Genomic DNA, 17439 nt, shown 5'->3' on the forward strand with positions numbered 1-17439 from the left:
ATTGTGACTGTATGGTGGGGGGGCGTAGCATAAATCTGGTCCTATTGTGAAGAGTGTGATGTGCTCTGTATTCTGTGTGTGTGTGTGGGGGGGGGGTCTGTGGGGGAAAAGAGAGAGAGATAGACCCTCAGGTTAGACTCCACTTTAGGCATTTGAAACACATTTCACTCCTCCATCCATTTCACAACATCTCACACTATAAACTCCATTTATCTCACATGGAAACTTATAGCATCATAGCAAATATATTATTTACACAGGAGCCATTTTGTCTAATCATCATGATCACATTAACTTACAATGGCAGTCATCTTGCAAACATTACATTGCTGTTATATTAACTAACTCAATTTCTCCAGCAATAAACCACATTATTTCAAAATTCACATTACAAACTACTTTCAGTCATTCCACAATCCATTCCATACATCACAGGAACTCCAGGACTCACAGTTCAAACCAAAGACAAAGGATACAAACTATGTATTTCACTAAAAACACCACAATTCTTTTTCACTGTGTCTCACAAATCAAATGTACAGCACAGTCCCACAACTGCACAGCACTGCAGGAACGAACACATTGTCAGCCATCTTACCACTACTTCAGCCACACTGCTCAACCACAGTGCCAACTCAAATGTATACAATTCCTATCCATGAAACCTCAATCCACATAGTCACATATTAATCTTCAACCTCTGTCAAAACTACAACATCACATTGTCTTACAAAACCTACCAATCAAGCAGTTACATGTTATAACTGTCTTCCATTCAAATGTACTACTGTATTAATACTGTATTAAAGACTCTAATCTCAGGCATATTCTAACATCTGCAAACCAAAGATAAATGCTACAATTTTAACTCCACATATACTGACCAAATCTCAATCTAACTTTTATAAGTCTACACAAGCCTTGCATTTACACATTTTTTATTCACCTTCTATTCAAAATACACTATAATCCATTTTCATACTAGCCTACCAGGCCTCCTCACACGCACAGACCTCCATTGCATTCAACTTACAGTTTCCATCAGCAATGAGCTTTGCCTTACCAGGCTGATAGCAGGCAGCAATAGGGACCTTCCTTGCTTCTTGTAACATGATATCAAACCTTTCTTTGGGGTGGATTCAACCTTCCACCGGAAGTTGCTCACAGCATTTGATATGCAAACAGAGTTGCTTCCCAGGTTAACACACAACCTCATGAAGTGGGGGGGGAACCTACATTTGTTCACTAACAACAAGGCAAAAGCATTGCTGGAAGTGAATATAATATATTATGAAATAGAATATCTTCATCAATAACCATATGTTCCCTACACTGAATAAGGTAAATGCTGACTTGTAGATTCCTGGATGACATTGCTGTGGAACTTACGCAGAGAAGAGGCAGTTGACGTTCCTCGTAGAAAGCTATGCAAACCATCCTCGCTGTCACTTGTGCTGGCCATACTGTTTCTCATCTGCATAACAGACAGCTGTGAGCAAAGACTAGGCTGCCGGTCCATCTTCTTTGCTATCTAAAAGGACACAGAAAATATTTGACATCAGTTAAGCAGTGTCCTAAATCAGACTGGACAATAAAAAGGGTCTGACCAGGCTCTGAGTAAAAGCTCATGCATTGTCCAGCAGTATAGAATTGTGTAAGACACCAGTAAGTAGCTCCTCAGATGTATAGTGACCTGCACCCAACACTCAAATTCCAGTGTCCTTTTATAGCAGACCCAGTCATATCAAACTAAGGGGGGTATTCAATTGACGGCGGGATCGCCGAAAATCCCGCGCTCGAAAAATATTACCGTTATTACGGTAATCTGCACGGGAAAACCGTTAATACGGTAATTTACTCGCTGGATTTTAGGGAGCTGCGAGCTGAAATACAGCAAGATATTACCGTATTAACGGTAATATTTTTCCAGCGCGGGATTTTCGGCGATCGCACCGTCAATTGAATATGCCCCTAAGAATTTCCAAGCAGCAGAACCGTAAATAGAAATTTTAGCACCTGGAGAAAGAAGGAAAATTGATGCCAACTGTAGCCCAATTAGCCTAAAATATTCATGTCCCTACATCCCTCTTCAGCTCTGCATCCTGGGCAATTGCCCCTCTCACACAGCCCTAGTTATGGTCCTACCAATTAGTATGTATTATGTGGATTGTGCAGTTTCCTTTACATAATATTTATATAAGCTATAAACAAAACATACAAAAACAATGAAACAGGTTATTTTAATGTCTCAAATAAGAAACAATTAAGTACCATGAATCCCCCCATTATTTTGTCCACAACCTGTCATCGCTACATCCACAAATGTACATTACAATTACCAATTGGTTCATTAGTTTTTATCTAGAATACACAAGGAATGTAACTATGTGTATAAACTCCTATAAATAATATCTGTATTATGTAAACATGCTCTATCACTGGGGCACTGAGGCAGGGATGATCTTGCTCATACTAGAGCTATATTATCTATTTTCATGTAGGAATTACCAATTACACAGGTCTGCAACCAAAAAGCTGTTTTCATAATGTTATCTGATTCTTATGTTTTTTGGTGCACTGAATTCGAAAATTACCATCGTTTTTCCCTGGGACGTCAGGTTTTTTCACAATCGAAATGTGCCTTGGTCAAACAGGTAGCTGGAAATCGCTAAATTTCAAATTCATCATACTTGGGTAAAAAAAACTGAACATGGAAAAACAAATTTATTTTCACTGCCAGTGCTCCCAAAAACATGAAAATACATGTTTATTGGTCCTGATGGTGATCTCTGCATTGTTGAGTGTGCTTGCTAGGGCCTGCCCGGACATGTTCTTTCATGCATTAACTTGTTCTCTGATTCCTCCACAATCTTGTATTTAATTTCAGTCGTCATCCTGCTATTGTCTGTGTGGTTCAAAATTAGTGCAATGCCTCCAAGAAAGTGTGTAAATTCAACTGACAGTTTCTGTTTCATATGTGGAGAGTTAATGGTGAAAAAGCAGCAGTTGAATATTACGGATTTTGTTAATAAAGTTTATTTAGTTTATTTTAAATTAAAACTTGGTGACTAAGATAAAGTTCGGGCTCCTCATAAAGTATGTAAGCGGTGCGTCGAAGATCTTCGTAATTGGTCAAAAGGCAAGATAAAAGCTTTTCGATTTGGAATTCCTATGATGTGGCGCGAGCAAAAGAATCATAGTGATGATTGTTATTTCTGTTCCTGTGATGTGAAGGGGTACAATTCAAAGTGGAAGTGCACCATCACGTATCCCAATCTTCCTTCTGCTATTCGTCCCATTCCCCATGGTCCAGACGTCCCTGTGCCCGACCCTCCCACAAACCTGGATGAAGTCAATTGGCCTGACGAGAATGGAACTGTATTTCAGCCTGAAGATGGATCAAGTTCTTCAGATGTTGAAGTTGACAAACCAAAACTTTTCTCGCAAGAGGAACTCAATGATTTGGTGAGAGACCTAGATCTACCTAAGCAATCTGCTGAATTACTTGGTTCTAGACTTAAAAGCAAAAATTTGTTGATGGAGGGTAAGGTTTTGCATGGTACAGACATCGGGAAAAAGACTTTCTGTCTTACTTTTTCATGAGGGCAATTTGGTGTTTTGCTCTGATTTAGAGGGGTTGATGGCTCAGTTCCACATTTAGTATAATTCTTCTGAGGCTTTTCATTGACTCTTTCAAAAGAAGCTTAGAAGCAGTTTTACCTCACAATGGTGGCCGTTATGCGTCCATACCTGTTGCTCATTCGGTGTACTTGAAGGAGACAATTTTACAAGCAATCTACTTGAGTGTGGTGTTAATTTTGTCGTCACCGGTGCAAATGAGTTAATATTTTTCATGTAAATAAAATATTTGCGTTAAGAGATTTTGTTAAACGATGACCACCCGTTTGTTTGAAAACCTGACGTCCCAGGACAAAACGTCTGTCATTTTTAGATTCAGCGCACCAAAAAACGTAAAAATCAGTCAACTAAACCAAAACAGCTGTCCAAAATTTTTTGGGGGGCAGACCTGTGTTATCTGTCATTACAAATGGAGGAACACTTGCTGTACCACAGTACTATACAATAATAATTCAATAAGGCATTTTTCAGACACATGAAAAATGACTAATTGAATTATTCTCTAAAATTATTCAGAGGATATAATTCAATGAATAATATCAAAGTATATCTTGCTTTTCAGTATAAAGTCCCTTTGTTAAACAAAAAAAAAAGATTGGACTAAAATATAACTTATTTTGAAAATCAATATATGTTTATTGAATGAAACAAGGGTAGTTGTGTACATTTAAAAAAACAAAACAAAACTCTATTGCTTGATGGTGCTTTAAAAGAACAGTGCTAAATAGCACTGTATTAGTGTTCTCCGTTGTTCTGTATTGATTTCTAATTTTCATATATTTACCATGTTGCTACGCATCACTGCATTTACTTGCCCTTTGTGCGCCCTCTATACCCCACAGGTGCTAGCACTTTTCCTTCTGTACTTAGGGTCTCCTTCAATGTGCAGCCACCATAGATACGAATATTAGGCTATCCCCTCCTTGTATCTCTGTGTCTAGGTTGCCCTTAGAGTTCTATCTCCCTTTTACACATGGGTGGGGGTTGCCTTTAATATAGGCTCCACGCCCCCACATGCTACTCATTTTGCCACCCTCCTCCCAATGCGGCAAATGCGCTAACCCGATTTCTGGGTTATTTCAGTAGTTTTGTTTCCCTTTTTTTACCTTTTTGTTATCTCTTGCTCTTTGTCTTTTCCCCCTCCCATTCCAATAGCAGCCATTATGTTCAGATAAGACACCATGCACCTGTCTATTTCTTAATCTCACAACAATATCTATCAAATTTTTTTTTGAGGTTTCTCATATGTATGGACCCGGTTCTTTATGATTAAACTCCTTTCTCTAATGTAAGGGGTCTCAATTGCCCAAATAAAAGGTGCTCAGTGCATTTCGTAAATATAGAGGCGATGTAGTAGCTTTGCATGAAACTCATTTTTGTTTAAGAGCTCCCCCTATCCATAAAGATCAACATTACCCTATTTGTTACTCAGCTAACGGCCCAAACGTAATGGTGTTGCCATTTTATTCAGCCCCAAGGTCACATTCATGTTGCACCAGAAACTGGAGGATAAACAGGGAAAATATTTGATCTTAACTGGTCATTTGGAAAACAAGCCAGTCATCTTAATTCATCCTAATTCTAGGCAAATACCCTTTTAGAAAGCTCTGTTTAAAGAGATACAGAAAATTTGGCTTGGCAGTCTGATATTACTAGAAGACTTTAATTTAGTCATAGATCACAGACTAGATAAGACATGCCCTCCTGGCACCACTATACCCTCAGACTCTGGTGGTCCCTCCCTCTCATTCCGTAAGCTGTTGGCAGAGTATGACGCATGGCATGCACTGACCCCTGTTGAGAAAGACTTTACTTACCACTCACATGTACAGAATACCTATTCTAGATTTGATCTCATACTCACTGACAAATGGGCCCTCCAACACTCTAAAACCACTTTGATACTTCCAATTACTTGGTCTGACCATGCTCCACTCCTATGGTCTTGGCTCCCCTCTGCCCAGTCTTGACCCCCCAGACCCTGGAGATTGCCGTCCTATCTCCTCACTTCCAGTGAAGGCAAATCTGCCATCCAGGAATCACTAGATAATTACCTGGCCACTAACTCTATAGCGGATACATCAGTTCTCACACACTGGTGTGCTCTAAAAGCTGTCCTTAGAGGTGCTGTGATCCAAACAGGTGCTAGACTCAAAAGAGCCAATGCCTCCATGCAGAGGGACTTAAGAGTCTAAAATTGTGGCTTTAGAAAACAGCAACAAAGCCAAACCCTCTACTACACGTAAAAAGTGAACTGATCCAGCTTAGACACCAACTTCAGCAGCTCCTCATGTCCTGTACCCAGGCGGCTCTCTCACGTCTCCGCCATAAGTTTTATACAACGGGGAATAAAGCAGGGCGTATGTTGGTGCGGTAACTCATAGGACAACAGGCTAGAAACCGCACCAGACATCTCTCTGGCCCCGGTGGATTAAAATATTCGCGATATTGCTAAATTGTTTGCAAAAAAATTATGCTGGCCTTTAAGACAATCCTAGTATCCTGCAACCCTCCCCGACTGACATTCATGACTTCCTCCAACATATACACATCCCCTCCTTGGATACAGACACACTCCAGACTTTAAACAGCCCATGGATCTCTAGAGAGGTGAGTGATGTCATTAAAAACCTTCCGAAAGGAAAAGCCCCTGGCCCAGATGGGTATATTACCGACTTTTACATCAATTTTCAGAAAGATCTTGTTCCCACATTAGTCACTTTATTCAATGAGGGCACGGGCTGTGATGGGTTTACTGAGGAGTTGTTGGAGGCTCGGATTGTAACTATTCCAGGCAGTATTTAACTTATGTGCAAAATAGAAAACTAATTTGCATCCCTTACATTACAACATGGTTTTGTCCAGGAGACTACTTACTTATTTTTTAAATTAACTTTCCTTAATGAATCAGGCCCTATATCCTTAACTCTGACACTACTAGCTGCCCTCAATTACCCAAACATTACAGATATATTTGGGGTCATATCTTAGTAGCCACTAGAGTGGCAATTGCGCAACTTTGGAAACAGCCATTTCCCCCTACCCTTCACAAAGTCATTATGAAGATACATTTTAGTTTTCAAATGGAGACATTAGATGCTCCTTACTCTATGTCACCATCCTCCCCAATTGTTAAGTGGATGTCTTGCCACGAATTTACAACTGATGGCGAAGGTTCCAGAATAATCCACCCACTAAAAAGTCATAACTTTCTATCTCCGGCCCTGCTAGATCTACTCCCAATCCCAAGCTAAACCTCAATAGAGTGTTTATTTTCTCACCTTGTTGAGATATTGTCGATATGTCTTTTTACATATGTCGCATGGTTTGATATACAATGTTATGTCTGCCTCCCAATATGTATCCCCTCCCTTCCCCACCCTTTTTTTTCTGTACCCTTCTACGCTTTACTTTAAAATCTTTAATAAAATTTATTGATGTTAAAAAAGAAAATTAAAAAAAATTAACAGTGCTATTCTACCTGATAACGTGGCCAATGCCACATTAGAGTCTGCAACGGATCAAGAAAGATAACAGCTTATTGTTACAACGTTCTCCGGTTTAAATATTTCAGAAACCCAAACTGATATGTTCATAAAAGTTTATGCTTCTGTCTTTCCTCTAATCTCTTGTTATTTTGAAAATGTTCTGTTTCACATAACTTTTTAGGCACCTCGGGAAATCTAGATCTGTCAACTCGTATTATGGATAGAAACATTCTGCTGCATAGTGCTTTTGATTATAGAATTAAAATCAGAAGAAACAAAATAGAATTCAAAATAAAGCACAATGCAACCTACAAATGAAAAGCATTATGGTGCTATACTATTGTGTGTAATCCTAACCTTGAACAGTTTTACCAAGCTAGGGTTTCTATGTGGAGAGTGAAACAGCTGGCTCAACCGCCACTAGGGGGCATCAATGTCATATTTACCAGCCAATAGGAACTTTGTATGAAGCGACCACAACTAGCTGCTTGCAGAATAGCAAATATATCAATTTGTGGAGTATATATGCAGCCAGGGAATAGTGCTTAGAAAATATATATGCAATATTACAGCAAAGGAAGCCATTTGCAAAGGTAATTTATTTGGATATGTAAAGTAACGGATTCTGGCAGCAAATACCACATTTGCATTAGAATAATTGTGTGCATTTGCACTTACAGCAGTGTTTTAGGCTACATCATTCTCATTGTTTTTAACACTACTTTTGTTTTAAACCAAGTGTTTAATGATCCCAGCAGTAAATATTGCATTCCGACTTCACAGCATTAGAAATGTCAATACAAGTAGTGGAATTAAATTTATACAATTCAGTTAATATTAGAGATGGGCGGGCTTGGTTTCCTCAAAACCGAACCTGCCCAAACTTCCGAAATCGGCTCGGTACTCTCCCGCCTATTCGGGTTTCAAAATGAGGCAAAACATCATCTTGACGTCGTCGGATCTTGGATCTCATGATTTTTAAAATGAATAAATAGCCGCCTCCACAGCGATCCAGCGCCATTTGAGAGAGGGAGAGAGAAGGGTTAGGTTGCAGGAATAGAGCAGGAAGAGAGGAGTATAGAGGAGGCATTTTTCCTAATTTACACTACAAGTGTTTGGGGTGTCACATATTCCCCTCTTCTAAAAAAGCTATTTTCTGGTGCTGAAATTGTAATATACCATTACTAAATCTATCTGAATTTGACTACAAGTGTTTAGGGTCTCATTAAAATGGATTCACAGCAGTCCACATATGAGCAGGAGCAGCAAGCAGCTGCTGCAACCAGTCCTGATGGTAGTCTTCCCTACGTGTCATCTGGTAAAGCCTATGTAAAAGTACATAGTCTTTTGAAGTCAGGGGAAAAAAAAAACCACAAAAAAAAACACCTTTTACCGTGAAGAGAAAAAGATGTAATAGAGGAAAAGTTAACTGCCTGTAAAAAAAAAAAAAGCCAACATGCCATTCTACACATGCAGTGGCAAAGAAAGAATGAGGCCTTCGCCTTTCTCTATTAGTGCGAGATCTAAAATTGTTACTGAGTCTTCTTCTTGTAAGGTCACTCGTGACCAAACAAAACCAAGTAATTTGGAGTCCAAAAGTGGTGCACAACAACTGTTACGTGTGAAAGCCGAGCTGCAAGAAAACAGTAAGACATTAGAGGAAAATGTATGCTCAGAATTAGAAATGACACCAATCCCTGAGGAGAGTCCATCCACGAGTGGTATGTGTAATCGTGACCATTCAAATAGTGTACCCATAAAGAAGGGCCCTTTTAGGATTTCTGCTGATGTGTGCCTGAACAGCCCGAGTGTAGCCGGTGATACACCAATTGAGGATGCCACTTTGGAATTGGAGGAGCATGAGGGGGATATTTGTGTAGCCGATGAGGGTGCTAATGAGGATGTTGATGAGGATGAGGTTGTTTGTGTAAGTCCTCCACCAGTGACAGCAGTTCTGGCACATGACAAGAAGGAGACCATTGTCATGCCTGGGCATAAGACCAAAAAAGACACTTCTTTTGTGTGGAATTATTTCTACCCATATCCTGACAACAGTTGTATAGCCATTTGTAGTGTATGTAAAGCAACAGTCAGCCGAGGGAGGGACCTTAACCATCTTGGAACCTCATCCATGTTACGCCATTTGACGAGAGTTAATGGCAAGGTGCTGGGAAAAGCTTAAAGTTATGGCAAAAAAATAACAAGCACTCCATCATCAGCCTTTCTCTCACCTACATCCCGACGGCTGCAATCTACACCCACAACACCGTCCTCATCAATATCCTCAGTATCGATCAGAGTTAGCCCTGCATCCCACTTGGTAAGGCTCGATGACTCCTGCACTATAATTGATTCCTCTGAAGAATGTTTGAGCATTAATCCCACTGCTGCTGCTGCTGGGGGTGAATCTTCCTCCCATATGAAAGCCAAGAGGAAGAGCACTACTACTTTACAACAATTAACTGTGAAACAATCTTTTGCTAGAGGAAGCAAATATGACAGCAGTCACCCAGTTGCAAAGCGGATCACAGACGCCATGGCGGCTATGCTAGTGTTAGATCTGCATCCAATATCCACTATAAACACAGCTGGTTTTTCACAGCTAATTGATGTTTTGTGTCCCTGTTACAAAATTCCATTGCGACCAGGGCCGGATTAACCCGAGGTCTAACTGGGCTACAGCCCAGGGTCCTCGGGCATCCAGGGGGCTCTTGACAGAGCTCAGCAGAGGTACTGATCAGGACGGGGGCGGGGGCGCCCCCGGCCCAATCAATGCTGAGCTCTGTCACTGCAGTCCTCCTTCTCCCACTCCATTCCAATTAGCTGAAGATACAGCGTCATAAAGGTCTCTGATACAAGTTAGAAACGTACATTTCAGTAAGTTGAGCTGTTGTAACATCACTGGCTCTGACCTGTGTCTGCATAGATCAATTAAGGGGTGTTTGTCATTGGCAGCTGAGTATCAGGCTTGTATGTCAGCATCCTCTACTGGCTCAGAGTGCTGTAGTTTAGAGAATCACTGCTGAACCCCTATGGGTAGCTTACTTCTCAAAAATACCCTATCCTTTAACACTCAGCCAAGACGCAGGATCACTGTGTGTGGTCAGCATTAGATCTGATGACAAGAGAGCAGAAACACAGAAACAGAAACTCCTAGAAGTTACTTCTCCTTACCGCGAGTGTCACGAGATCTCCTCTGTAATGAGCTTACAGCGCGTCGCGGAAGGAGGAAATGTACTAATTGGGCTCAAAAATGCCATTCTAACAACTGTACACTCAATCACAGATATGTGGAAAAGTGTAAGTGGCAAAACCAGAGATCATATGACTGTGACAGCCCACTCAGTTGGTCATTCGTCTTCACAAGCAGGAAAAGCAGCAGCATGTACACCACTACGTAATATTTCTCACAGGCAGGCAACTCTTTGTATCACCGGCTTCACTAACAGGCATACAGCTGATAATTTGTTACGAAAACTAAGGGATGTCATTGATGCATGGCTTATACCACTTGGACTCTCCGCAGGATATGTTATTTCTGATAACGCCAACAATATTGTGCGAGCATTACAACTGGGCGAATTCCATCACATTCCCTGTTATGCTCACACAATAAACTTGGTGGTGCAGAGCTTCTTGAAAAATAACCGTGAGGTGCAGTCGATGCTCTCGGTTGTCTGTAAAATTTTGGGACATTTCTGGCATTCTGCCACAGCATGTAGGAGATTGCAGCAGCTCCAAGAACAATTTAATTTGCCCTGCCATAAACTTAAGCAAGAGGTGTTAACAAGGTGGAATTCCACCCTTTACATGTTCAGAGGATGGAGGAACAGCGCGAAGCCATACAAGTATATTGCACAAGCCATGGCATGGGGAAAGGAGGGGGAATGTATTTCAGTCTTGCACAGTGGAGAATCCTTTCTGTTCTGTGCAAGGTGCTGAAACCATTTCAAGTTGACATGTGAAGTGAGTTCAGACTCTGCGTGCTTAAGCCAAGTCATTCCCTTAATTCGTCTTTTGGAAAAGCAGCTTGACAAACTGAAGGAGGAGATGAAAGAAAGCAATTCAGCAAAGTATGTTGGCCTTGTAGATGAAGTACTTAATTTGCTTCGCAATGATCCAAGAGTTATTAAAATCTTGAAGTCGGACCACTATGCTTTGGCAACTGTGCTTGATCCAAGGTTTAAGACCTACTTTGATTCTATGCTTCCAAAGGACCAAAATCAAAACAGCTGCAAGGAGCTATTGGTCAGCAAGTTGTCCGCTGAACTGGACCTTGGCTTGACGACGTCTCTTCCTTCAGTTTCTCAGGCAGCTGCTGCTCGGAAAAAATTGCACTTTCCAAAGACTAGCAGGGATGACGCAGGTGGCAGACAACAACAGTTTGACATCTGGGCTAGTTTGAATGATTTTACCAAAAAAAGTGTGACCTCGGCCATAACTCCATCCAATCCTATTATTAACATGCAAAGGATGGTGGAGGATTATTTTCAAGAGTTAATTGATATGGAAATGTCAGACAGTCCCTTTCCATACTGGGAGGAAAAACAATCCATTTGGAAACCCATGTACAAACTTGCTTTGCAATACCTAAGCTGCCCACCCTCCAGTGTGTACTCAAAACAAGTATTCAGCACAGCCGGGAACCTGGTCAATGAACGACGTAGGAGGTTACTTCCTAAAAAATCTTCCACGAGGAAGGCCTTTACCGGCAAATATATCCAAGTACTGAAACTTCTCTAATGGCGGATTCAAGCAGAGATGAATTAATAGTCTGTGATGATGATGTACACACTGATAAGGGTGAGGATAATGCTGAAGATGATGATGACAACATCTTTTTGAAACTTTCACTATAAGTGTAGGGTGTAATCTACCCCCAAAGAGAAAAGGGGCTTGGGGCATTTCTATTTATCATACAGTCTTTGCAGGCTGCTTTTTTTTCTATTTCACTATAAGTGTAGGGTGTAATATACAGTTAGGCACCAAACTGCCTTTTTGCTATGGATTTCAATAGCTCTTTTTAGTGCGTTGTCCGGCACCCTGGATTGGTGTGTGTCTGATAAAAGCACACATCCCGGGGGGTGGTCAGAATTTGTTGCCATATATTAGCTGTAGAATTACCTCACTTATCCAAAAAACAGGTGGAGAGATCGATCGTTGCTCTAGAATTACCGCACTTATCCAAGAAACACGTGAAGCACCCGTTGCAATGTTTCCTAGATGTGGTAGGAACTGCCGTGTGTTTGAGTCATTGCTCTGTCGCTTACCATACAGACAGATCGCTGCACTATTTGGCTGAAAGTGTATGAAAAGCATATTGACCTGTGAGATGGTCAAAATTGAATGGAAATGACTGTAAATTCGTGTTAGTGAGGGTAATAATAATAATAATAATAATAATAATAATAATAATAATAATGTAGGTACAAAATAATGCCTAAATTATGTGATTTTAGCCGAAAAAAAATGTAATTTTGTAAAAAATAGCAAAACAAAACCAAACAAAACCAAAACCAAAACACGCAAGGGCGGTTTTGGCAAAACCAAAACATGAAGGTAATCCAGATCCAAAACCAAAACACGGGGGTCAGTGAGCATCTCTAGTTAATATAAAAATGAACTTGCTTTCAATACCATTAATTCATATTTGCCTACTCTCTTGGAATGTCCAGGAGACTCCCAGATTATGGGAGAGCAGACTAAGCTCACTGGCCTGTCATGATGATGCATTTTGAGTGATTAAGGGACATGCTGACTCCATTAATGTCATCATAAGTATTACTATAGCACACTTGATGACTGAATGACATTATTAAATCACCTAGTCCCCACGCGCACACATCTTTCAAATGTAGGAAAAGATGTCTTTTTACTGTGTCTAACTTTATATAATGCAAGATTAAAGTGTGCAGGAGCACATTAGACACTAAAGATATACTAATCACAAGAAGACATATTCGTGGTAGACTCTGCAATAATATTATATAAATTCTGATATAAGCATAAGGTTCTTAATGCACATTTTGATCAACTTGTGAATGCCCATTTACCGCAACAAGGGGACCTCACTCACATGGGTACCTACACTAGCAATTAATTTCTATAACATTATATATTATTATAACAGGGTATTTTACTATGTTTCAATATTATATTGGACTACAGATTATAGATAATGATAAGTAGGATCCAGCTGTATTGCTCACAGTAAATAAGCTGTATGGGGTTTCTAGTTTATTCATACTTGCCTACTCTCCCGGAATTTCCGGAAGTCTCCCAAATTTTGGGGAGTCCGGACTCCCGGAAGAGTAGGCAAACCTCCCGGACTCTGTAAAATGCCGAAATGCACGGCATTGAATAGCGGGAGCGGGGCTTTAAGCCCTACCCCCCGCTATTCAATACCGTGAATTTTTAGATTTTATGGTAGGGGCGGGGCTATAGTAACGCAATGACGTAATCACGCCCCTCCTACTCTCTGTCACATGATCTGTACTCCGATCTTCCGGAGTACAGGATTTAAAAAGTTGGCATGTATGAGTTTATTGAATGAAAACTCAGCATTTTATATAAAACAATGATAGGGAGAGGATGGAACAGAATTCTGACAGTTTACGGTCAACATGTTTTATACAACATTTTATAGTACATTAGTAAATGAAGAAAACCATGTGACACTTTTTGATTGTTAAAAAAAAAAAAAAGTATCTGTTCTGGAATATTATGGATCAACTCAGCTTTATAAGGGGCATTTAACCTGTTGCTTCACCAGTGTTTTATATAAAAGTCCAGGCATACTTTGCCAGCCTCTGTGAAGTGGTCTGTTCTGCTGCTAAATGAGATTTGCTTAAAATGTCTCAGATTGTACTGAAGAGAATGATGGTACTAGTAGAGATGTGCAAAACCACTAAGTTCTTACCTTGTCACTTAATGTAGGGTCATTCAGTGAGTACAACTTATTTGTAATGTCTTTGCCAATCAAATATTTAAATATTTCATATAGGAATGGTTGAGACTCCAGAAAATAGGTTAGCCTTTCTCGAGACCAGCAGAGAAACACACAGTTGTCATCTGCTGTGATTGTAACCTAACAAAAGAAAAAACAAGCAAGGAAAATGCTCTTTTTACTTTATGCATGTAATAAAACCTTAAGTGGTTAAAAGCTCCAGACAAGGTCATTTCTATACCTCAGAAAAGATGATATTTGGGTGCCTGAGGTGCATATTATTAAGCCACTAGATACCCCACATTTACTGGGTAGTCTATATGACCTATGGAGAAGACTATAAAGTGATTTTCCCATTTTACAGAATTATATTAAAATAGATAACAAGCAGCTATGAATCTCACTGTCTAATGGTTTAAAGACATCATAACACATTTGATGTAGAAATTTACCTGAAATGTTTCACCTCTGGCCATCTCAGTTGATCTGAATTCAGGAGAATCAATATAAGCATTGGGATAAATGTTATGAAGAAAATGACCTCTATAGGAAACCTTCATCCTGAGAGTTTGTAAGAACAAGATAACATAATTTACTGCAGTGTCTGAAGTTTCCATTTCTTGTGTATTAATTAACTCGAAGTAGTAAAAATACAATGTTTGCAGGTGGTTATTTATATTGGCTGTTGAAAAAGCATCTCCGTAAAGCCGATTTAAATTTATTACAATAATCACTGACACATTTTCAGTGGCAAAAGAACAAGTTTCAAAAGAAGATTTAGATAAAATAAGCAAAACATTTTAAAATGACTAATGTAAATGTTCCCATAGCATAATGACACTGTGTATAATATACATGTTTGTCCACTTTTGTTAAACACAATGTCCTGCTAACAAGTTAAGAGAACTAGAGTAGGGTTTCCCAATACCAGTCTTCATGTACTAAAAGCAGTCATTTCTTACAAGATTTCCGTATTCATACCAAGAATTAGTTTATCTCATAGAAATAGTAATTCATAGGCGTAGTATTATTACACTGGGATAATCAGTACTAGAATATCAATTGTACACATCTATACACTATAGAATATACATGATTTGCATAAACCACTTACTTTCCTTTGAGCAGTATACTTAAGCGATCATCAACAGATGTCTTGTCTTCAACAGCATATGTCAGGCCCTTTTGTAAAGTCTGGATATTACAAAACTGGCCGGTGAGTCTGTTAAATAATTCTGGAGGCACATGTAGTGGTTCAAACATTTTGTGGTAGATACCTTTCAGTTCCTTATCTACTTTTATCTGTAATAGAAAGAGAAAAAATCCATATAGTACAAACAGAATAAGACAACATCTTCCCGTGTCCTCATGCTTCGTTTACCAAATCCATAAAATACTAGACTTCTGGAAGGGGATCTGGAGCATTGGTTATTGACCAGTGACCATAGCAGTTGGAAACAGCGCTGCTTATGCATTTACCAATTTATGCATTTACCAATTTATGCATTTGAAGAGTTTTATTCAAAATATTGTACTTTTAATTAATTGGTAGAAGACTTGAGATACAATTTGACAGCTGTGGCACATGACACCAATGCCACATATATTTAAAACAAGCTTATATTAAATGAAGAATGTTCAAGGATATATGAAATGCCGCAAACTGCCAGCTGCCACCTGGCAGAGTTTTGATCCTCCTGTGCTTGAGTCCGTTCTATACCAGGATATGGCACACATACTATGGAAACTATAAGGAGCATTCCACCTAGCTATAAAAAATATTGGACCCTTGACTTTTGCACTTCAGCGCATTGTTCCCGTTCCAAGCGGAAATGCCTGTCTTCCTTCTTCCCCAAATGCTAATACATTGCAATAGTCTCTATACTTTTACATATTGTGACAATTTATTAAAATTGAACAGTCTGATAAGGCAAAATGCAAAGTGAATGAACAGAAGAGAAATCTAAATCCTTGCCTTCGCACACAGCATCAATGCATTAATTCTTCTAGATACACTTGCACACAGATTTTGAAGGAACTCGGCAAGGAGGTTGCTGCAAACATCTTGGAGATCTAACCACAGATCTTCTGTGGATGTAGGCTTGCTCAAATCCTTCTGTCTCTTCATGTAATCCCAGACAGACTCAATGATGTTGAGACCAGGGCTCTGTGGGAGCCATATCATCACTTCCAGGACTCCTTGTTCTTCTTTATGATGAGGATAGTTCTTAATGACATTATCTGTATGTTTGGGTTTGTTGTCCTGCTGCAGAATAAAGTTGGAGCCAAGCAGATGCCTCCATTATGGTATTGCATGATGAATAAGTACCTGCCTGTATTTCTTAGCACTGATGACACCATTGATCCTGACCAAATCCCCAACTCCAGTTGTTGAAATGCAGCCCCAAATTTGCAAGGAACCTCCACCATGCTTCACTGTTGCTTGCAGACAGTCATTATTGTACCGCTCTCAAGCCCTTCGGCGAACAAACGGCCTTCTGTTCCAGCCAAATATTTAGAATTTTGACTTATCAGTCCAGAGCACCTGCTGACATTTTTATGCACCCCAGCCATTCTTCCATGAAGACCACTTCTGGCCATACTTCTCCGAACAGTAGATGGGTGTACCTGGGGCCCCACTTGGTTTTTCCAGTTCTGAGCCAAAGGGCTGGACCATATTTGGTCCAATGTTTCGTCTTTAACAAATTCCCAGGTGTCTTTTGGGATCACTATTTTATGGAAAATAGGTGTCTTTGTAGGAATTATGTTAGGTGGTGCACATAGTCCGATCTGGATTTAGCCCTTATGCATTTTGTTACCAGAGTCAAATGATGGATCTCATATTCTTGAGAGTAAAGAGAAAGTAACCAAATAATCAGTTTTATAAACTTCCTTTTCTAAGCTTTATACATTTTATTATTCACATCAGTCATTATGCAGAGATAACTGGTTGCTTGTGAAAAAAAAGCATCACTCGAGAATTAACGTGATCGAAAATTATTTCAATTGGAATTACTATAGAGTGGAAGTTAATTAATAGGCACTTACATCTCTAAAGTGATAAAATTGCTAATATAAGGATATTATATTGCTGATAAGGGGCACACATACCTAAAATTGCTTAAACAGGCGTTACTATGGTATCAAAACAAACCAAAAGCCACAAGGAAAGTATGTTTGTCTTAGTCCTAAGTCATATAACACTACAAAGTGGGAACATTACAAATCACATCTAATGCAGTGCCTACACTGAGATCACTGCAGCACCAAGGTAAAAGTTTAATCACATGTATATAGCAAAAAATTACAGCATAAGATACCTTATTACTAAAAACATGAATATCTTTAATACCATTAATTACATCA

The 17439-nt window shown here is 39.6% G+C and overlaps 1 protein-coding gene across 3 annotated transcripts in view; it reads right to left on the reverse strand.

Moving 5' to 3' along the window:
* LOC142144240 (popeye domain-containing protein 1-like) overlaps nt 1-17439 on the reverse strand; it is a 170138-nt gene that overhangs the window by 33773 nt on the left and 118926 nt on the right. For all 3 annotated transcript variants that reach the window (XM_075202848.1, XM_075202846.1, XM_075202847.1), the window contains 4 exons: nt 15188-15375; nt 14526-14634; nt 14047-14214; nt 1390-1531 (listed from right to left, as the gene is read on the reverse strand). In XM_075202848.1, coding sequence (XP_075058949.1) covers nt 1390-1531; nt 14047-14214; nt 14526-14634; nt 15188-15375 — 607 coding nt within the window. The remainder of the gene's footprint in view (nt 1-1389; nt 1532-14046; nt 14215-14525; nt 14635-15187; nt 15376-17439) is intronic.

The sequence above is a fragment of the Mixophyes fleayi genome, chromosome 3, assembly GCF_038048845.1.
Source record: "Mixophyes fleayi isolate aMixFle1 chromosome 3, aMixFle1.hap1, whole genome shotgun sequence".
Lineage (NCBI taxonomy): Eukaryota > Metazoa > Chordata > Amphibia > Anura > Limnodynastidae > Mixophyes > Mixophyes fleayi.